A 23,326-nucleotide genomic window follows, 5' to 3' on the forward strand; every position below is an offset into this window, starting at 1 on the left:
CTGAAGAGATTTTGCTTGCCTTCCTTGGACTTATTCCATGAGACAACCCCAGTTTTTGGATTCTGTGAACGATCCAGTTTTTTTAGCCAAGCTCTTCCCCTCCTGCAGCAGCTCAGTAGGAAAAATGTGATGTAATTGGTTTCTAACAGCTTTGTAATGATCTAGCAGTTCTATATGAATAACAACAGAGAGCAGCTTCACTTATGATTTATTTGTCAAGTTCTACATGGATGAAAGGTACTCCAAAAGCAAAAGGTCTAACTAGTAATCTAATTGGACCAATTTTCACATCTATTTGATAACACAAGGCCTGAGTTGAAGAGTCTGACTTTCAATTTCTAAAGGAACTGTTATGTTGACAAACCTTATTCATAAGCAGACTAGATATTTTCTTCTTTTTCACTCAAAAATTCTGCATTTGTAAAAAGAATGAAATATTCATTGGAAGCTTTAATGTTATTTACATCTACAACAGCTGATGTCATTTAAAAAACACTTTAGCATATACACAGATTCATGACTGAAAGTGATGGTGAGGGGCTTTTAAATACATCCTCACTTCCTTTTCATAGTCCAAGACTCCATGCATTATATACTCCACTCAACTTTATACAATGCCCAAGATGCGGGCAACCCACCAACTGCAAGGCATAATAAGTCGGCAAGCAGAACGGCATCCTTGGTAGTTATAAGGCCATGGGTAGTAGCCCAGGAGAGGCTCGCAGATCCGCTGGCAGTGTGTGTAGCTCCGTCTACACTCGATGCAGCAGACACCTTCATGATCCAGACGTGGGTCAAAGCTCATCCCTTCACCACCTTCTAACTGCTGAAATTTAAAGTACAGGTAACAGTTTTAAGTGGCACATTTCTTCCTATCTCTTACATTTGGTTAAACCCCAATTCAGGTTACTGCCTTTGACCACAATCCAACACAGAACTGTCTGCTTTTAAATTGTGCTTATTTAAACAGGTGTAGCTGTTCTTTAGAGTGTGGCTCAAGATCTTTATCTTCAGAAGGTTATTGGTGGACCTGATTTGGAGTTCACTTACTGTCAAGCATGTAGACTTTGGTCCAAAACACTCTGCAGAAATAATCCACTTTGAGACCCCTTTAACTACCTTGGCTCAAGGCTAGGGATTCCTGGGAGCTGTAGTTTTGTGAGACATTTGGCCTTCTCTTTCAGAGAGCTCTGAGGCCACAATAAACTACAATTCCCAGGATTCCCTAGCACTGAGCCAGGGCAGTTAAAGCGGTCTCAGACTGGATTATTTTTGCAGTGTGTTTTGGACCTTTATAGCTTTTGTAGATTTTTAACAGGGAATTGTTACTATGGACCAGAGGGGTTTGTACAAGGAAAGGAAGCTGAGCAGGAATTAAGAAGAGGAAGTATGTATAACTTTTCAGCAATGAAATCAGACATAAGCAACTTGGGCATAAAAGATCATTTACACACACACACACACACACACACACACACACACACACACAGATTGAGAGAGAGAGAGAGAGAGAGAGAGAGAGATGTTTTCTTCTCTGGGTGGAATAAATAAGCCTCCTTTCAGCAAAATACTACATATATGTTCAGTCAAAAGCAGAGCGTGGTAAAATTACTTTTCTGCACTCTAACATTGTCCATGGGAACTATAGTTCCCCAAAAGTAACATTTCCAAGCTCTAGTCAAAGGCCTATTGTAGCACTGCATAGTTAGGAACTAAGCATTTACTAGGCTATGCTTCAATCATGAGTTTGTTCCAATGAGAGGGATGGAACTGAAAAAGAGATTTTTGCTTTACTTTTCGGGGGTAAAAATTAGCTTTTAAGACTTTTTTATATTAGCTTTTTGTCTTAAATGTGAAACACATAGACCTACAGAAAAAAGTAGTCATCCTGTGTTATCACTAACTTTGTCAGATAACCAAAACAACCTGATGAAAAATACAAATTCCATTTGTTATCATTAAGTTATTTTAAAGTGCATGCATTTTTACCTTTATCCTTTAATAAAATGAAATTTCTGAGAAATGATGGAGAACTGTATAGGGTGATTGCAAGAGCTGAGATAGTCGCTTTTTCCTAATTCCTATAGTTTCCTATGGAAAACATTTTAAGATTGCATTTCAGAGTCAGCCTGTCATCTGTGAGTGGCTGAACTTCCAGTCCATTGGATCTTTTGGGGGGCGATGTGGAAGGACTCATCTCAGTTAGACTGTTACTGTTGTATCCTACTGTTTGTGCTATAGGCCTTGGCTGTACCACGAATCATCCCAATGCACGTCCTAATGCTGAATCTGCTCATCATCAGTTTCTTTCTTCATAGAATCATAGAATTGGAAGTGACCACAAAGGACATCCAGTACAACCCCCTGCCATGCTAGCCAGTTCCATCTGATTTGTCTTTTCCCTTTAAAATCTGCAGGATGGCTCAGTCCTCACATCTTACCCATCGCAGTACTCTACATTTTTTGGTCAGCTATCACATTGTGATTGTCCAAGTTACTGGACCCTGGTCTCTTGGTTTGAGCAGAGGCTTTGGTCTGCTCTTGTTACTTTATTCAAAACTGAATCTCACAGGGTTTAATGCGGCGGACAGAATGTTAGCCTCTGGATGGGGAAACCTGAGCAAAAATGCTCACTTGGCTGTGAAGATACTCCTGACTAGTCTCACTCACCCAGCTTAACCTAGTTCATAGGACAGTTGGAGAGATAAAATGGGGAACCATTGGTTAGACAAAAGGAAACAAAGACCATGATAAACAAGAGATGTCCCTAATAGCCATCCTGGGATATTTTGCAGGTAGCACAGTTTTTCTTTTCTTGGCTACAAATGTCTTGGAATAAATTCTTTCTGAAACGCACACAGTTTACAACAATTTCTCTTTTTGTTTTTAAAAAAGGTTTGGGTTTTTTTATTATGTCTTTAGCCTACATGATAACAACTTGAGAGCTGTAAGTGCATCCAGAAGATTTCTTCTTAGCAGCCTCACCAAACTAAAAAAGCTGCACGCAAACTCCCAAATGACATTGTAGCCTGAAATAGGTTGGCCTTCTGGAGCTAGTTTTGTTCACCTACTTCTGTATTCACTACTCATTCTTGTTCCTGGATTCTTTAAAATCAGGCTTCCCTGTTCCTGGATCCTTTAAAATCAGGTTGGTTAAAATGTGGACCGCCAGATGTGGCTGAACTGAATATCAACCCTAGCGAGTGAAAGCAATGATCAGAAATTCTGAGAACTGCACTTTGGCAACAAATGAAGGCCACACTTCCTCCATCCCTGCTTTGAAGAGTCGTGGGCTTGGTGTAAGAGAGAGAAATCTACTAACAAAAGTAAAGTAGGAAGGCTTACTTAAGTGGCTGATACTGCTGTTTATGTGCATTCATTTTTCACAGTGCAGTTGGTGGATGCTTAGTAGTAGTAGCTGTCCATAATAAAAGAGCAGAGGGGTTTTGCCTGCTCTAAGCATATGTTAATATTAAGCAAATATCCCACATGCAGAGGACACAATATAACTTTCATCTGCCATGCATTTCCAACTGCCAGTAGCAGAAGATGGGAAACAAACTTGTTTTAGCTGCCGAGGAGACAATGAAAAGAATGGGAAAAGTTCCATTTTTGGATGGTCTAGCATGCAAAGATATTCCATTACTATCTAATACTCACATGGTAGGGATTGTCTGGGTTAAAGGGTGGCCTATTGTCACGCACAGGAGGTTGGGTAGCATTAGACGGACGTTCACGCTGCTGAGCTCGCTGGTTGGCACGTGGCCTTGTATTAACTTCTTCAGCAGCAGCTTCAAATTGGTCCATGTCGAAGTTTGACTGAGTCTGACGTGCTTTCCTTGTAGCTCCTCTCTTTCGCCTTTGCCCTGCTAAATGGGCAGACATTAGGATACAGTTGCTTTAAGGAATCCAACCTGCATCTTATAACCCTACCATGCTAAAAGTAGGTAAAGTTTCAACGTCTTGCAATTTCTGAATGAGAGAAATACCCAAAGAAGTGCATCATACACCATGGACCTATCTCAATGCCGATGATCAAATGTCTAATCTAAAGCTCCTCAACGGTGGAAAAACAATCAACACCCATTAGCAAGCTGTTCTCCTTGTATTAGTCTCTCCTACAAGCTGAAGCATGGAGGGAACTTTGAGGGGAAAAGCTATACCAGTTTGTTGCAGAAGATCAACCTTCAATTAACAGGTTTATTAGATATAAGCCAATATTCTGCAGCATGGTTCCTGCTAAATGTTTTGGACCACAATGCCAATCTGCCCCCACTGATCACTGGCCTTGTTAACTGGGACTGACAAGACTTAAGTGTCTGAAAATCTAGAAAGTCCCATGTTGAGGAAAACTGATGTATGCTTTTGAGGAGAAGAATCATTTTCTAAGAAAGCAGACTCTTGTCCATGACAGCTTACGTTGTCATAAATTGGTTTGTCTTGAAGGTGCTGTAGGGCTCTGTGATGGAATCACTGGGTAGACTTGGGTTTCTGACAGCTGATCCCAGTTTGGGCTGACTGTGAAGGAGGAGCTGCCGGGAACAGAGTAGATAGATATAAAAGGGAGGAGTGAGTGACTGGGAAGTCAGTTAAGTTTAGTTGACTTGACTTCATCTCAAGAGAGTTCAGTGCAGAGCAGATGAGTGGGAGTTTAATAGAGCGGAAGGGAGTTGAATTGAGAGAAGGATAGTGAATGGGAGATAAAGTGTATTGGAGATTGTAAAGAGGAAACTGTGAAATGCCGGCAACTGTAATATTTATGTAACCATACATGGTGGCGCAATAATTAAATATCTGTACTGCAGCCAATCACTCACAAACTACAAAGTTGTGAATTCAATACCAGCCAGGGTTGATTCAGGATGGCATCCTTCTGCGGTCGCTAAAATGAGTACCCAGTTTGTTGGAGGCAATTAGCTTACACTTTGTAAACCACTTAGGGAGTGCTTACGTATACTGATAGGGAGTATAAAAATGTACTTGCTATTGCTATACCACCTTGGAACTATTCTACCTAAGTTACATTCTTGCTAAATGTTATTCAGTAAAATCATTGTTTATTTATTACAATAGAAACTTCTGCCTGTGTGAATTCCAAACCATACTGGCACACAAAAACATGCTACTGAAGATATTAAACCTACAAGAGGAAGACACTTGGGCCTTTAGCCCTTATACATTTAGGGAAAATGTAAAAAGGGTCGGTGTTGGGAAGGTGTCATTGACAAGGGACCTTCTAATAAGTAAGAGGTAAAAAGTAACCTCAAGGCATAGAGAGGAGGTCGTGTGTCACAGTTTCGCTCAGTAAAAAGGCATAGTGGATACCTTCGGAGTCAGTGGACAGGTGAGATGACTGGGTATAAGGCAGACCAAGGGTTCCTCAAGTTTTGCCAGCCCAGCTGCAGTTGCTCACTCCATTTGAGTGTACCTCACTCCTCCAAGGTATGTATTGAATGGGCTTGGGCAGAGAGGAGGTTTAAATCTGGTGTTTAACAAAATTGGAGGCAACCTAGGAAAGAAAACTTACCTTTCGGATATGATGGTCGAAGCCAGAAAATCTGCAGATCTCCACAGAGCTCTAAAATTTTGGGACTCAGGAACTTGTTATTTTTTATAGGCTGGTCCGTAGAAACCCAAATGAGGGAGTTTTCATCAAATTTTGCCGGCATGATTTCATCTTCCTATGGAAATTAATAAATAAATGCATGTGGAGTTAGTTTGACTGACACACGCTGTGTGCATCTATCTGCTGCACATCAGATTAAGTGCTAATAATAGCCCAAGGTTCAGCAAAGAAACAGTCTACCTGCTCTTCAAACAGTTATTTTACATTTCAAGTTACTTTCACTCTTCCCTATTTCAATTCCATTTGAGATTAGCTGGTAGTAGTTGCTAATCCTATTAAGTTTAAAGGAAGGAGTGAAATTAGCTCACTTAAAAAAAAGAAGACAGCAACATAAAGAAGAGGAGTGGCTTCCTGCCAACATTCTGTCATTATTAACTGTTTATAGGATATTATAAATGTCTCCAAGACACTAGGGTAATGCAATCCATTTTTACAATTATTGCAGCAGTAACACTTTGAAAAATGAAACCTGCCACTCCTGATTTCATCCTGAGTGTGTGTGTGCGCGCGCACACACGTGTGTGTATGCATATATGCATTTTGGCACCACAGAAATGTAAGCTCTCCTGTAATGTGCAATTCTAAGTGGCATCATGATACCATTACTTCCTTGGTCCCAAATAATTTGGACCCAGGTTTATTTGGTTTATCTAGTTTATTTGAAGGACCGTATCTCCACTTATTAGCCCCTTACAGCTCTACGATCATCTCAATAGGCCCTTCTCTCTGTCCCACCACCCTTTCAACCTGCCAAGTAACAAGGGTGGTAGGAATATGTATTTGTTTGCTCTATTTGCTCAGCTTTTTCAGAACTGAAGTCAGATATGTATTTGTCTTGTCTTGTGTATAGGCAAGGGCAACAATTGCCCTATATTCAAAGATACAGGGTTGGTTTGAGCATGTGAATCAGCTGAAACAGTGGATCAAAAACATCATTTCTTTCTCTTGAGGGATAATTTTTCCTTTCCCCACCCCTACTCATCTTTCCTGCATTTCACCTTGAATTCCAAGCTTAACAGAATTTTGCTATTATTCTAGAATAATGTATACTACTACAATACATTAAGCCACAATTTATTGAATATTATGTTACCTAATGATGCATGATAGCTTCAGTTCTGGACTAAAAATTGTAGAAGAGTGTTCGGCTGAGCTGAATGAATTTATTTAGCAGTACTTTGCCTAGGGTTATGGGATATGCACAAAGCCTCCTTTAAAGAAAAACGGTTGAGTTAAAAAAGCAAGCAGAGACCTCAAAGGCCTTACAGCCCCAAAGAAACTTATTAATGGTTTGTGGTGAGCAGGAAAACACCTCCAAAGGCCACATGCTGCCAGAAGAACCCCAGATATATTATAAGGGAGAAAGGGAAGACTCCATTATTTCAAAGAGGTCTATGGCACTGGCAGCCTCCTCTGGGCAACCAGGGGATAACCCTGTTTGTAAATAATCCTGTTGGAAGAGGAATGGTAGCTATATCACACTGGTTTACTCTCACTCTTTCTCTTGATTTCCCCCCAGTTATTTTAAGAAGGTGTACAATTCATGGAACATCTTGCTGGGACCATTTATGAGCTGACAGTACTGAGAGACGGTTCTTATGTTACGGGAGCAGTGCAGCTGCTTGTCCTTCTTGTCTGGTGCTCACACCACTCTCTAACTTAGGCCTGTTACAGACTGCCAAAATAAAGCTGCTTCAGGTCTCTTTGGAGGTATGCTATTTAAATGATGCATGGGTCCTAAGAGTCTGGAGGTCGCGCCAAAGCCACACTCCATTCCTAAGCACTGGAGTGCAGCTTTGGTGCAGCTTCTGGATTCTTAGGATGCATGCATCATTTAAACAGCATACCTCCAAAGAGACCCGAAGCAGCTTTGTTTTGGCAGTCTGTAACAGGCCTAACTGTATATACTCATGTATAAGTCTAGAAATTTTAGTCAATAAATTCACCCAAATAACCTAAGTCGACTTATCCAAGGGCCAATGTAAGTACTGTACTTTAACTCTTATTAATAAAGGAACCAGCCACCAGTGAAAGGCAAGTGTGTAATCTGTCCTGGAAAAAGTGACCCTCATCCATCTAGACATTTGGGTGAGGATAAACAGTTATGCCTGCTGGAATTTCGTAAATTCTTTCGCATATATTCCTTTGCTTCATCCTTTAGATCCTTTGTGACATGCCCCTAGGTTTTACCCCCGACTTATCCATGGGTCATATCTAAATCCATAATTTTGACCCCCAAACTTATCTTCGACTTATACGTGAGGTCAACTTATAGTTGAGTATATATGGTAGGAATGGAGAAGCCACATAAGGGTGGTATCCCTGGCGGGGAAAGTACTACTCTAACATTGGTCATGGCAGTGGAGGTAGGAGGGCTCTGCCAACAATATGGCATGGTCCCCATTATGGAACTGGTGGGAAAAGCAGCCATGGTGGAAGCAGCAGCAACAGGAGCAACACTTCCACCATATCAAAGCCTAACCCAGAGTTCTCATGAACTGGATATCTCTTTATGAGAGCTGCAAGCTTTAGCCGTGTTGATAGACGGAACTGTTAAGAGTTGAACTGAACCCGTGAAGGCAAATGTTGTGTGGTGGGGCTCTGGATTAAGAGCGCAACTGATAACTTTCCAAGGCATATATGATACTCTGATAGAGCCTGGAAAAGAAAATATAAAAGACAGCATTTCCTTATAACAGTAATTGACAGCTTTTGTTTGTTAAATAGCCCAGTTAGTTCTTTCACTATCTCAAAAAGGCACAAACGCTTGCATTTGGGTTATATGTAGATTTATACTGCCAGGCCACTCAATTATTGTTTATTTTATATCCTGCCTTTATACCAAAGCTAAGACTCAAGGCCGCTCACAAGATTAACTGAAAAAGGTATGGATGAAATCATTAAAAAGTTGCAATATTAAAATGCAATTAAACAAGTTATATTATTAAAACACAATTTAATTAAAAGTAATAAAAAATCAATTAAAACATCATTTTAAACCACCCGTTAAAAATCACTTCATCAGCAAGAAGTCAATAGGCAATACAGAAAGGATGTCTGAATAAAGAATTACGTTGGCCGTGTGCTTAAGTCTACTCTCAAATAATTTCAGATAAGTTCAACGGGTTTTACTCCCAGGTAAATGCAGTAAATGCAAGTTTGCCACCTTAATCAGTTAATTGTTTGGTCCATCATTTTCTTTTAAATCAGTTCTCCAACTAAACCTTATTTAATCGTGGTAACAGCAAACTTGTCTAGTAGAAGAGTCGTTGTTGTTCGTAGCTGATCCCATACCCATGAAGGACCAGTCAACCAATAGAAGAATGTAGGATCTTAGCATATATATAATAAGCTGCCCTGTGCCACAGGCATGGCATTTTCCTGTTTCTACTGCCATCTTTTTAGGCTACTTTTCCAACAACAGATGTGTTGCATAATGTACTGCTGCTTGGAGAATCAGATCCACAAGGATAGGAAATTTAAGTCAGCCTAATGCTGTTTTTAAAATACTAAATTTCTCTCATTTCATGACTCTTCTGACTAACTATGCAACTTTGGCATTACATTATGGTAATTCTTCCACTTATAGGGAGAGAACAAATAAGATTATGTTGTAAATGTCCTGGTTCACATTTCATTATAGCGGATATTGAATAGAAAATGACTAATTAAACTAACATTTGCAGGAATCAGATGGGAATTTATCTTTAGTTTGAGGTGCTGCTGTTGGTTGTATAAAACCATTCAGTTATTTTTATTTTCTTTCACAAACCTTTCACAAAGTTTTTTTTTAATAGCAAGAGAAGGATAATAAAAATGATGTTTTTTATCCTGTTAGCTTGAGAGCCTAGGAACCAGTTGCAAAATCAATAACGGCACTGTGCAAACAACTTGGCTAAATAAAATTGATCTAGTAAGGTATCGACACCAATCTCAAAGACTTTACTACAGAGGCCATTCAGAATTTTACCCTCTGGATCCATATGCGGTTTTAGAGTTTTTTTATCCATTGCTGCTAAGGAATAGCAGCTCTCTTGTGTAAAAATAATACTTGGATTCTTTAAAGTTTCTAGTTCAATCAGAGCCATTTTCCTACATTGCTTTGAAGATGAGAATAAAAAAAAACCTTTAGGGTACACTTCAAAATGAAGGCTCTTTTTAACTTGCACTTCAAGCTTTTGGTCAATATAATTGCTTTTACTGAACAAGACTTTTAATCAGAAACATCATATTAACTTAACAGTGGAACTGGAAGCTGTACCCAGTACAAACCAAATCCTTCACAGCATCATAAAATGGATCTCTAGGGTAATAAAATCTAACCTCATATTCTGGGGAAGGATTTTCTAAAATTTAAACCGTCCCTAACGGATGTTTATCCAGCGCAGTCTAAAGATGCCTCTGATGAAGGCTCCATCCATTTCCCCTTGCTGGCAGTAAACAACAATTTCTTTCCCATTGTCTGCAAGGCAGCCTTTTAATATTTCAAGACCTATCAAAAGAACTGTCTCTCCCACACTTTTTCTCTTAGGCAAACACAGTCCATTACACTTTTCTCACATGCTCTACATACCAAAAGCTCTCTCATTTGCTCATTTTTCCCCTGACAGCTTTCTTAAAAAGTAGTGCCCCAGACCTGGACATAATACTCCAGTGGGACCACAAGTTCAGAGTTGCCATTAGTTTGCCATCAAAAACGCTAGTCTGCTTTCAGGTCCCAGCTTAAGTGATATTGTTTTCCTACTTTCTTATGCAGTCTAAGTACTTTGGAGGAGAGGGTGCTGTTAAAGGTGTTTGGAGATACCATCAGGATAAAGAAAAGTCCTTTCTCACACTTAATTTACTACCACAATATGTGGTCAGCTCTGGTAACCATTTAAAAAGGTGAGATAAACTCATCATAAACCCTGTGCAGGCATTCATTCTCACTCCCTCACATGACCCCACTTAACCAGAGGAGCTCCTTCATCATGGAAGAAGCTCCTTCTGCTTCAATGCATTCCAGGTTCCCTCCCTATCTAGACAGCTAAAGCCCTTCAGAGAAGCAGCTGGTGGAACCACTTCACAGTGGTGGGTAGATCTAGCCCTTTCCCCTTTCCACCTTCAAAGGTGAGGGGCTCCTGAAGTCAGTTAGTCAAGAACTGATGATCTGGGTGCTCTGAAATGGTGGCAGCTTCACACATCACTTTTCCCAATGTGAAAGGCAAGGAGCGTGCGAAGCTGGATTGGGAGATCTTCTTCTGCCCTCTCTTGCTTCTCTGAGCTTTGAGGACCTCAGCAGGCCAAATTCCACCCTGTTCTAGAGCCACAGGCTGAGACCAAGCATAGAGATAAGAAACACAACTTCTTAAGAAAGCTCAACCATGTCATTCACTGAATCATTTCTGTTTCCTTAGCAATGTTCTCCATGCAACTATGATAATTATCTGTATAATTCATGTACTTTTCTGTATTGTATTGTTCCTGTAAAAGAACAGGAGGTTTTGGGGGAAATGTAAGTATTGATGCTAACGTAGCACTGCTGAAGAAAATTATTCTGTTATTATTATTGAAAATGATACAAAGACACTATATCAAGGGTCCAAATGGACAGGCCAAAATATAGCTGCTTATACTGTTTAAATGATTCATGTGTCCTAAGCAGCCAGAAGCTGTGGCAAAGTCACGCTCCAGTCCTAAGGACTGGAGCGCAGATTTAGTGCAGCTTCTGGCCTCTTAAGATGCATGTGTCATTTAAACAGCATACCTCCAAAGTGACCTAAAGCAGCTTTATTTTGGCCTGTCTGTTCGGGCCCCAAGTTAACTAATTTCTTAAATCCCCAAATCATCCCCCAATCAAAACTGCTAAAAATGGCCAGCAATGAATTAAAGTAACCAAGAATTGTTACTTGTTGGCCTTGTTGGCCTTCAATGGTTACAACAAATTATTTTTGTTTTAATCATTATTGAAAAATTTAACAAACTAGTTACAACAAATGTTTAATTAATTATTTCTGAGCACTGTATGATTTTAGGTTTGGAGCAGAGTATGCTTAGGTCTGTCAAGCTCCAGAGATTATCACAGAAAAAACAAAGGCAAGAATGCTGTTGTGTGTTTTTCTCTTTCCATATATGAATAGAGTCTACGTTACATAACTTTGAGCATGATTTTGCTTGTGTGAGAAATTAATGCTATGATTCTATAGTGCTGCAGTCTTTTGTGTTCCCTTTTTTTGTGCATGGGGATGTATACTGATCATTTCCAGTTGTTGGCCACCATTTTGTTTTCCATATTTTTGGCGTATTTTAGTTAGCACTAGAGGTGATTTTGTTTATGTGGATTATAGCAATTCAATTGGAATATCATCTCTTCCTAGTGATTTATTTCCCCCAATATTGCAGCTTCCACCTCACTTTCTAGAAATTAGGGTTCATCTTCATATGCTCCTTCATTCTATGTGTCATTCATTTTTTCATCTCTTTTATATAGCTCTTCTGTGTACTGCATCCAACATCTTTTTATTTCTTCTTGAACTTTTAGGATTTTCCTCTTCTTATCATAGAGCATCCCAGCCCTAGATTTGAATTTCCCTTTGAGTTTCTGTATCTTTCTGCCTTTTTTGTTATTGCCTTCTATTTCTCAATCAATAATAACATCAATGATATGCACTGATTATTATAGTAGTCCTCTTTATCCTTGAGCACTAGTTGTTGAACAGCTGCATTCATGGCTCTGGTTTTGTTCCTATCTTTCTTTTCTTTTGCTTCCCTTTTTTCCTTAACTGCTTAAAGTGTTTCATCTGTTTTCCATTGTTTCTCCTCTTTCTTTTTGGCCACTGATAGTGTTTTTCTGCTTTTGTCCTTGATTATGTCCTTGGCTTCTGACTATAGTTCTTCTGGATTCTGGCTGATTATGCTTAATAGTGCAAATCTATTTTTTACATTGTCTATAAATTCTGTTGAGATCATGTTCTGTTGAGATCATATTTTGGTATGACAACGCTTTTTGCTTCTTTCTTCAGCTTTACTCTAGGTTTTAATATAAGTGGTTCATGATCTGCACCACAGTCTGCACCTGGTATAGTACTGGCCACATCTTCTGCTTTCAGTTATATAGTCTACCTGATTTTTGTATTGACCATCTGGTTATGTCCACATGTATAGTCTCCTTTCTGCCACTGAGACCAGCATGGCCCAGAGGGCCTGGAGGTAAGTGACAACAGGAGAAGGAGGGCGATGGGGCAAAAAAGGCACTGCCTACCTCTCTGCTGTGTGCCGCTCTACTCATGAGTAGAACAGCACTTGGTAAGGAGAGCTGGGTACACTCCTTCCCTTTCACACACCATTCTACTCACTACTCTACTCTACTCACGTGTAGAACAGAGCATGACAAGTAGAAAGCAAGCCCACCCCTGCCACACACTGTTCTACTCACATGTAGAGTGGCACATGGCAGGGAGGGAGAGTTCAGCATGCTCCCTCCCTGCTGTGCACTGCACCAAGGCAACAGCATTGAGGTGTGGGGGGGCACTCAGCTCCCTTGGTGTCTCCACATTGTTCTCCTCATGATACTGTTCTCATGAGGAGAATGAGGCAATGGCATCAAGGTGGGAGGGGGTGACCCGGTGCACTCTGCATCCCTCTAGCTATGCCACTGAGCGGAGGGCCGGAGGGCTGGCATGGAGGCCAGTAAGGCTAAAGGTAGGGAGGACATGAGGGGAGGAAGAATAAGAACAAGAACAAGAACAAGAGGATAGGACAAAAGGATGGGTAGACTGGTAACAACTGAAGGGTCAGAAGGAAAAGAAGGAGAATGAAAGGTGAATGAAACCTGAGTGGTTAGAGAGGGGACACAACTCAGTCAAGAACAATGGGATACATGGAAAAGAGTAGGGGGTATGAGATGGAACTTGAGAGGGTGTGACAAAGAGTGGCTTGTGCCCTTCAGTCACAAGTCATGATTCATCAATACACAGGCAGATTTGTGTATTGTGTGACTGGAGTCAACAAGAAAGTTCCACGTTTTGACAAAATCAGGAATGAAAGGCAGTAACACAGAAGTCACTGAATTTTATGTTCACAATTGGGATTGATTTTCCTGTTTACATTTTTTCTGAATAAATTAGAATCTAATTGATCCATTTACATTTCCTCTTATGCACGGAGTTAAAAGCTTATTTTTTAAAGTTCAGTTTGTTCACCCGCAGTAGTATAAGTGGTTCATATTGTGGTTCAAAAACTTAGAAATAAGACTTCTTAACTTCAAATATGATATTACTTTTGCAGGGGTTGTGAATATTAATCAAACATTTCCTGGGGTGTGGGGCATAGAAAAGGTTAGGAACCACTGGAATAGAGTTACAAACAGCTATTCGGCTGCAGCAGTAGTAGTGGGTAACACTGATGTAAGATCTCACAGACAGAACAGCAATGACACCATAGCTAACACATGTTAACACTATGTGAAGAGAGGCAAAAGTTAACTTCCTTGCGAGATCCTCTCACCAAGAAAACCCTGCAGTGAGACAGACCCAAATGAAACAAAAGGAAGTACTGGAACACAAACAGGGAGCAACAGTGGGAAATCATAACAGAGAGTTGATCAAGGACACACAGAAGAAACCTAAGCCCAGTCTGGAAAGCGGCAGAATTCAGCAGGAAAATCAAGAACATCACTTAAAAACATGCAAAATTGCTATCAATAATAATAATAATACTTATTTATTTATACCCCGCTCTTCAACCAAGGCTATCAGAGCGGCTATCAAGGACTACTCAGCATTGCTCTTCCTTCAAGCAAGTTGTGTAGGAACTGGGAAGAGGACGCAATCTCCCATATTTTGTTTCTGTGGTTCTCAGACGTTCTCAAACATTTTCACACTTAGGAAACCTGTAAAGATTGAGCATGATTTGAGTTCTAGAATATTTTTGGTGACTACCTACCAGATCAAAAGAAAGACTCTCCTTCATCATTGCGTTGACTTCAGGAAGGTGTGTTTTAGCTTGGGCTTTAATGTAACATCTCTCTCCTCCTGCGAAACGGATTCCAGTTATACCCTAAAAAGCAAGGCTGTGGTTATTAGAATAAGAGTGGAATTGCCACATGATTTCTAAAACACAAAGAGTGCACATACAGAAGCACTTTTAATACAGAAGCCATGTGGAGTGGAAGAAAGAGGAAGACAACCAGCCTATCAAAAACAGAACATGCACTTTGGCCAGTTTACACAGTAAAGTAAAAACAGATTTCATTTCACATCTTTTGATTTCTCAAGTGAAACACTAGCATGTGGTAATTGGAGGACAGGCACATCTTTCTGTGGGATTATCTATCAGGTTTCTGTCAGACATTACTATAAAAGAGAAGTGTTAAAACTGTATTATGGGAATCTCTGGAGTATGTTGAAGGTTATCTTTTCAGTAAAAAGACTAGTTAAGGAAAACAAATGTCTGTGATGGACAATTTGCCAAGTACAGTATTCCCAAACTTCCTCTTCAATGAACTGCTGCAAATAGGGGCACTGGGTATGCACAACCCATGCAGAACCACAGTGATGCTAACAGACCTGGCCAGAACTTGAGGTGAATCAAAATGCACATCCTAGCTAGTAGATGCCCCCGATGTGTCTGCAAGGCACAAAGGTCCAGAGGTTCCCATGAAGACAACCTAAGGGGGACAGGGGGAATCTTGACAGCATGAAGGTTGAAAACACAGCAAATGTTGACCCAATGGCCTCCTTACATGGAAACAAGGGGAAAAAGAAGAGAAGTAATTAATGAAGCTCAACACATTTTGATAAAAGCCTTCTTCCTCAAAGGCGCATGCACATCAATCTGAAATATCAAAGGGGGACTCATGTAAAAACAGCTTTCCTTCTTATTCCTTTTATAATAAGATGTTTTCCAAGTCCTCTTGATATTTCACATTCATGTGCATGTGTTGCTTTATCAAAACATGTTGGAGTCTATTAAATTACTTTCTTTTGCCACAAAGAGTTCTTCTCTTCTAATCCCCCACAAGCGCCTTCTGGGTGGTAGTTCTTTTAATTTTAAATAAACACAACCATACTTACAATCTGAAAATCATGAACTTCAATAGCTTCTTCCCCACCACTTCCAGTTTTAAAGGTCTCCAAGTTGTTCCCAGAATCTATTTCCATCGACCCCTCCTGCACTTTCCCATTAATACTCATTGTGTAGTGTACATTATAAACCTGGAATCAAAACAAAATCTTTTAAATAATGACTCTGGTTTAAACTGGCATAACACCACATGGCACACAGTTTTACAACGATCTAAAAAGAGGCTAACAATCTAATCTCTCTTCCCGAATTAACAGAAATTGTCTATGATGTTATACTGAGGGGATCCTAGTCTACGTTTCTGGGGGATTTGAACAGCCACACGGATGCCTTTCTAGGGGACCTCCCAATGTGATATTGGCCAAACAAATGTGATAGATGGTTTCTTAGATTTTTTGTTCTTGACTGGACTAAAGGGGGGTGACAATTTCATTCAGTTTCATCCAGTTCTTGTTAAAATTTAGATTGTCAGCAACTGTTGGTGAACTATTTCCTCTGTAGATATAGTTCCTCTGATGCCTTTCTAAGCATTAAGTAAAGGCTGAATGGAAATCCCGAGTAACACCTTGGGATACAGAGATAACCTGGACAGATGAATGACCCACTCTAAGCACATTCTGCAGTGTAGAGGCAATGGAATCTGTTGCGGCTCCTGACTAGGCTTTTGAGAAATGTACTACCCTACAATTTGGCTAGATGCTCCCCATCAGCTTATTATAACATGAAATGGTAACACTACAAAAATAAACTCTGTATTACAAGGATAAATTTACTCTTTGGCTCTTTTGCTCATATGCCCCCCCCCCACTACTCCTGAATAACCTTTTCCAGTTTTTGCTCCTACTTTTTTTTTTAATGTCGAAGTCCACAAACTGCACCATGGTTGTAAACCATGGTTTCTAAAGCAGTGTTTTAATAAATGTAAGATCCCTAGTTAAGACTAAGGTTATTCATCTTAAAAGTTAGTAACATTAACCACCATGTAGAGATCACATTTAACACTAAACTGTGCTTAATAATGAATGGATGTAGAAACTTGTGAACTGAACTTTGTTGGTGCACCAGAGAAGGAAAGAAAAAATGGAACAAGGAGATAATGCACATAATTAATAATGCTGACATAGGTTCATGGTCATAATGCCAAACCTTGATTTAGTAGTATTTGTGAACACATTCTGTTACACTGTGCCAGTTACTGTAACCTTTAAATTGCTATAGCCAAACAAATAATCTTACCTATACCATCAACACCTTTTTAAGGCTGCATTCATGCTAGAAAAATAACCCGGTTTGGCACTGCTTTAACTTGACTGGCTCAAGGCTATGGAATTCTGGGAGTTGGAGTATGTTGTGGGCCTCTGCTCTGGGACCCACAACACACTCCAACTCCCAGAATTCCATAGCCTTGAGCCAGACAAGTTAAAGTGGTAACCGGGTTGTTTCTCTAGCATGGTTGCAGCCTTAGTGGGTGGGGAAGTTAACTGACTATCGTGCAGCATGTGAACAGAAGGCCTTGGCACCCACTGCACAATCTGTTGTGTAACTATGGGATCCAGGTTTACTATACTAGTGTATTTTATGCACTACTAAAAGTGGACAAATGTCCCATGACTCCCTAGTCTAAGCCTGGGATTCTGACTACTCATCCACATTGCTTCTCTGCAATGGGGCTGCAATTCTGGTAGGAGTGGACAGAATTTCAGGAAAGGAGGGCACCAAAATAATACAATTGTGAGGGAAACTCTTTGTTGGGGGAAAGACGTCTGGGCTGTATTATTAGTTTTAGTGCTTCATAACATAAATTGCCTGATTAACTGATTAGTTAAACAGCAGATCTAACTGACAAACATTTTGTATGTTACTAATATAAACATGGACAGTGTATTTATAACTCAGAATATGTGTCACAAATATCTGTAATAAGCTGCTGGGTGCTAAATTCAAACAAGTATGGCTTCATCACTTGTGCTTTTGTTTTTCTCTTTCTCTTTGAATTTAAATTCTTCTGGGGCAAGCTCCCGTTTTTGAAAAGCCACTGGATAAGTGCAGCTGGGATCTGGGCTGCATACAAGTTGTGCTCGCTCGGCCATGTCTGCGTGCAGTAACACCCACTTTTAAAATTAAACACAACTTTATCCCATTGGGGATGAGTCGCTTTGAATTCAATGTGATAATCTCCATAGTCGGCATCCAGCTGCATAAATGGCTTGCTTCCTCCTGCATTTTCCAAAACATTTTAGAGAGTCCATCATCACATGGCATGAATGGACTAGTACAGAGGATGGGAATGCTTGAAGGAATTTAAAATTGTATTAAGTTCAGGGCTTATGTGTATGTGCAAAAATCAGATTTCCAACACTTTTTCCTTTTATGACTAGTAGCCCTTCTATCATGCTCTGGCTGTAAATCAGACAGGAGGGAATAAATTTCCATCCTGGAATGAGAGAAAAATAAAATGCTTGAATAATTTTGGCAAATCCCCAAGAATAAATCTTTAGTAGGCTTGTGTTTCCTGTTCAAACTCTTCTGGCTGAATTATAAATGAAACTTGACAGAATAAGGGAAGGCTTGTGTTCAAAATGGAAACATTTGGAACTGCAGAGTTTACACATGCTGTTTACTTTTTAATGCCTTACTCTAAGAATAATTAAAATACAAGATTCATCCGATATACCATAGGAACCTCTTATGTATCCTGGGTCACATTATTCTCAGAGAAACACTGAACAGGATTATAAGAGCAAAGTCTGAAGAAGCCATATGATGCAGCAGCTATGATGCAGCTAAACTGGTTTGGGTGCGATCAGTGAAAGATCCCCAGGGACCCCACTGTCTCATGCACTGAGTGCCACAGAAGAAAGGAGGGGTGTGTGTACATGTGTTAATCCCAAAACTACATGATGCAAATCTATCATTTTTAGGCATTCTTACATTATTTAAATTGCCTTTCTAATACAATGCAATTACTAGAAGGATTGTGGATTGTTGTAATGACCAGTTTTCCATTCAGCCTACCCTCTCTATTTTCAACAATTGCATTAATTTGAATCATAAAATGCATCTTTGAATGGTATTTCATTTCTTCTTTTCTAAAGACTAAAGGGATTATGCTTTGCTACAGAATGAGTTTGATTACAAACTGTTACATTCTTAGTGCAGAAAAGAAAAGAGGTCACAATGCATCTAAAAATACCATTCTAGGATAGTGACAAGCCCACATGTTATGTTACTCCATATATATCACCTTCAGTCTTAAGCTTACGAATGCAGCGACAAGTTAAGGCCATAGGTGTACAAAGCAGGAATAAGGAACATGAGGCTTCCTAGGCTGTGTTAAACCACAACTCTCGTCATTCCTCGCCTCTGCAGCTCTGAAATAAGGGAATATTTTGTGGCTCACAGTGTATTCCACAGTCTCATATTAGATCTTCTACAGGGGGGAAATGTAAATAGAATAACACTTTTCAGGCTTAGCTTTATGGCCCCACCCCAGAATTAATACAGAAACACTGTAGAGTCCTTTCTGGCCTCAACATATGTTGCTTTAGGCTATATATCTATCCAAACAGTCAATCACATCCTACCATTTTGAGGCGAATGAAATATATACTTTATTCTAGAATTCAATACAGCAATTAAAAAGGGAGAAAATGGATATTGAGACAAGTAGTAGGATAAGGAAAAAGAAAACCAGAAGACAAGGAGCAGAAAAAGAAAACCAGAAGACAAGGAGCAGAAAAAGAAAACCAGAAGACAAGGAGCAGAAAGAAAAGAAAAACAAAACCAGAGCCCATTCACATTATCTAATTATATTACTATATTCCACTTTTATTTGCCAAGGCAACATCCCACGAAATCCTTTATGGAGGGGAATTTAGAATTGTCAGCCAGAGAATTCTAGTGTCTCATCAGACTACAAATCCCAGGAGTCCATAGGATGTTGCTATGGCATTTCAAGTGGAACATAGTGCCAAAAAAAAAAGTAGTGTAAATGGGCTCCTGGAGGGGAACCAAACCAGAGAAAGGGGTTCTGCTAGGGACAAGCAATCTAAGGCAACAGAAGGACGCAAGCCTGATCAGCCACTAACAGATCTGTACACAACACACTTATGATTTCAATTTAGGGCAATAGAACACATGAAGCTGTGCCCTGGGGCAGACAGATTCTAACTCCTGAATTTTATATTGTGCTGCCATATCTATCTGTGTGTGTGTCTGTCTGTGTGTGAGTCCAGCAGGCAATCACTCTTTAACAGTTCTGGGCAAGTTGAGAAAGAGTATTCAGGCCATTATTGTTAGCCTCAGAGATTGTTGTCAGTAGCAGCCTGAAAGGATGGGCAAATGTTGATTTCTCCCAAATAATCAGGCATAGTATTGGGGACCCAATGAATTATTTTGTCACCTGGGCCGCAAAATGCCACAAGTGACTCCCTTAGTTTTAGAGAACAATAATAAATTAATATGATATTTAAATTGATGTAAGATTAATATTTAATATTTATTTAAATATGAAATAAATTAATATCTAATAATTTAATAGTAATATTAAAATAATTTAATATTATAGTATATATCTAAAATTAATACGTTAAAGGAAGAATTATCCATTTGGTGCCCTTCCGGGACACCTATGCTCACCTGTCTGGGATAGCTGCTTTACTCTTCCTTTCAAAAAGAAGGGGGAAGCATACTGCCTATTAGGAAAATATCTCCTATCCTTGAAGAACAAGCAGCTATACAATGAAATTCCACTGATGAAACAGAAGTCACAGATAAAATAGCTGTCTTCTTACCGTGTGCAACACTAACCTTAGATTCTACAGTTCAATTCTACAGTTCAAGAATATCAGATCCAAAGAAAGCGCCTCACCTCTTTGTCATTCGCCTTCCAGTAATAATAAGCTCCAATAGCGCCAAAGAGGATTAGGATGGCTCCTCCGATGATCACAATTGCCCCGATCCTGAGAAGCCTTCCTGCACCAGAGGGTTTTGCCATCACAGCTGAATATGCCTGCAAACACAGAAGCAAAGAGGTAAAGCTGGCACCTGATAACCAGAGGAAATGTGGAAGATGTTCCCATCATCATGAAAGTATACACATTACGTAGAAAATCTCTGTTAGGAAATGGGGTGCCCAATGTTTGCATCATCATCATCATCATCATCATCATCATCATCATCATCATCATCACCACCATCATCACCATCACCGCCGACACCTTTCCACACACATGGAAAGTATCAGATGGAATCCTATTGGTTGGTCTCAACTAGATATGACTCACTGAATCAATTGTTGGAAGGAGAGTCAACATTTGATTCAGTGGCTCTGTTCCAGTTGGGACTAGTGGATTTAGGCCATCATCTTTATTATAGTACATAGACTATCCCATTTTTAGATTTCCTCTAAGGATTTTACAATCTGTTCATTGCTAAGAAAGGTGACAAAAAATGAAAATGAAGCATACCTACCAGCCAGCAGGGTCTATCTCGGAACCTGGGCTATGTGTATATGTAAAATGTAGGGGCATACCCTAAGCCGGGAAACTTTGTTTTCTAGAGAGACTCCAAGAATCTCCCAGTTAGCATGGCTGCTTGCTTGCTGGGAGATTCTGGGAGTTGTTGTCCAAAAAACAAACAAAACAAACAAGAAACAACAACCAAAAACAAACAAACCCCAAACCCACACATACACACACACAGACCAAGAAAAGGAACTTTCCCAGGGTCAGGCTAGGACTCATGGGCTGCATCCACACTGGAGCCACAACAAACTACAATTCCCAGAATTCCATAGCATGGAGTCGTGGCAGTGTCAAACTGGAGTATTTTTCAGTGTGGATGCAGCCATGGCAGCACACGATCAAATTCTGTGACTCTTCCTCCTACAAGCGGAGTGTTTTCTCCCTGCATTTCAGGTCTAAGAGAGGAGCTGCTTGTTCCCTTCTTGTCACTTACTAACCCTCAAAAGCCCTTCTCAGGATTGTTTCTAGTGCAGGCACCTTTCTTTCTATTTCCTTGTCCAAATTAGGACTTCTGGGTTCAGATCTTACTGGAAAGATGACATCTTGCTATGTGCCTTTGGACAACTGCCCTAGGTTTCTATAGGAGTCTGTTGTGTGGCACAACCTGAGCGATACTTACTCACAAGTCAGTCTCACTGGGGCCTCATTCACACTACATAATAAACTCAAAGCGAGGTGGAGTCTCCTTCTTCGGAGGTTTTTAAACAGAGGCTGGATGGCCATCTGTCAATGGGGATGCTTTGATTGAGAGTTCCTGCATGGCAGATTGAGGTTGGACTGGATGGCCCTTGCGGTCTTTTTCAACTCTATGATTCTATGATATGGGAAATGCATTGTCACCGAAATCCCGAAAGTAAAAAGATGCTTGTTAATGCTTCTTTGGGCCCACTTTAACGGCGCATTTTGTGCAACGCTGCGTGAAATCCTTTCGTGGGATTTTTCTGGGATATTCATGGGGTAAACCCCTGATCTCTTTTGTGCGATAAGCTCCCTCAACTGAACCAGACCAGGGTCCCATGCTACTCAGACCCAAGCTTTTCTTCCAGAGAGTCTTCCCCCTGTCTGCCAATATCTCCCCAAAACACTCAAGAACCACCTTTGGATCTAGCTGCCAGCCTTCAAGAACGCCAACAAGGCGCAACGGTTTGAGGATTGGACTCCGACTCTAGAGGCCTGGGTTCGAATCCTGGCTCAGCCGTGGAAACCCACTGGGCAAGTCCCACTCTCTCAGCCTCAGAGGGTGGCCAGGGTGAACCTCCTCTGAAGAAACCTGGCCAAGGAAACCCTGGGACAGGGTCGCCATAAGTTGGTAAGGTCTTGAAGGCACACAGCAGCAACAACCCACCACAGCAAAGTAGCATTAAAAGCATCAACATGTCAGAGAGCAGTTCCAAGCCACCAGAAAGAAAAAGTAAGAACCCGAAGCAACTAAAATGATTGGATTCAAATTTAGGAATTATAATAAATAAATAAATAAATAAATAAATAAATAAAATTAATTAATAAAAATACAACAAGCCCCTGAATGTAAATATAAAACAAACAAACAAACAAATAAATAAAGAATATTATTATTATTATTATTATTAAGCTTTATTAATAAATGTAATAATAAAAATGTTTCCCCAGGGAGTGGCAGGAGTGAGTTGGGGGCACAACAACCACTGCCAGTCCCTAGAATGCCACAGCCTTGAGCCAGGGCCGCTAAAGCGGTATGAACCCGGGTTAACTTTGCAGTGCGGATGCAAAGTTGAAGTCGAGGAAGGGGCAGGCACTCACCGGGGGCCTGGGGGGCTCCTGCTCGGGGTCCTGGGGGGTGAAGGGTACCTTCTCCATGCTTCCTCTGGGCTTTTCCCTGCCTCTCCTGCAGCCCCGACGGGACGAGAGAGAAAGAGAGAGAGGAGGGAGGGCTGGGGAGGGAGGCTGGCACTGGAGACACAACAAACAACAAGGCAGCCCTTTCAGGAAGCCAGCGGGCAGGATTCGAACTCAGGACCCGGGCCAAGGTTGGGCGTTGAGGGAAGGAGAAGCACTAGGGGGGAAAAGGGGGCTCTGAGGGGCTGCCTCCTGGGGCAGAAAGAACATGCTTCTTGGTTATTGGTTATCATTATCA

General features: G+C 40.5%; 1 protein-coding gene across 1 annotated transcript; it reads right to left on the reverse strand.

The window, feature by feature from the left end:
- Positions 1–278: 278 nt before the first annotated feature.
- CNMD (chondromodulin) lies at positions 279–23,054 on the reverse strand. The gene is made up of 7 exons (XM_089507952.1): positions 22,993–23,054; positions 20,559–20,699; positions 15,679–15,819; positions 14,549–14,662; positions 5,528–5,681; positions 3,661–3,869; positions 279–826 (listed from the first exon to the last, which is right to left on the reverse strand). Exons 1-7 carry the CDS (start codon positions 23,047–23,049, stop codon positions 608–610), a joined length of 1,035 nt encoding a protein of 344 aa, XP_089364078.1. The 5' UTR covers positions 23,050–23,054; the 3' UTR covers positions 279–607.
- Positions 23,055–23,326: the final 272 nt, after the last annotated feature.

This window comes from Sceloporus occidentalis, unplaced genomic scaffold (genome assembly GCF_023333645.1).
Source record: "Sceloporus occidentalis isolate IW3139 unplaced genomic scaffold, rSceOcc1.0.p SCAF_2, whole genome shotgun sequence".
In the NCBI taxonomy this organism is placed as follows: Eukaryota; Metazoa; Chordata; class Lepidosauria; order Squamata; family Phrynosomatidae; genus Sceloporus; species Sceloporus occidentalis.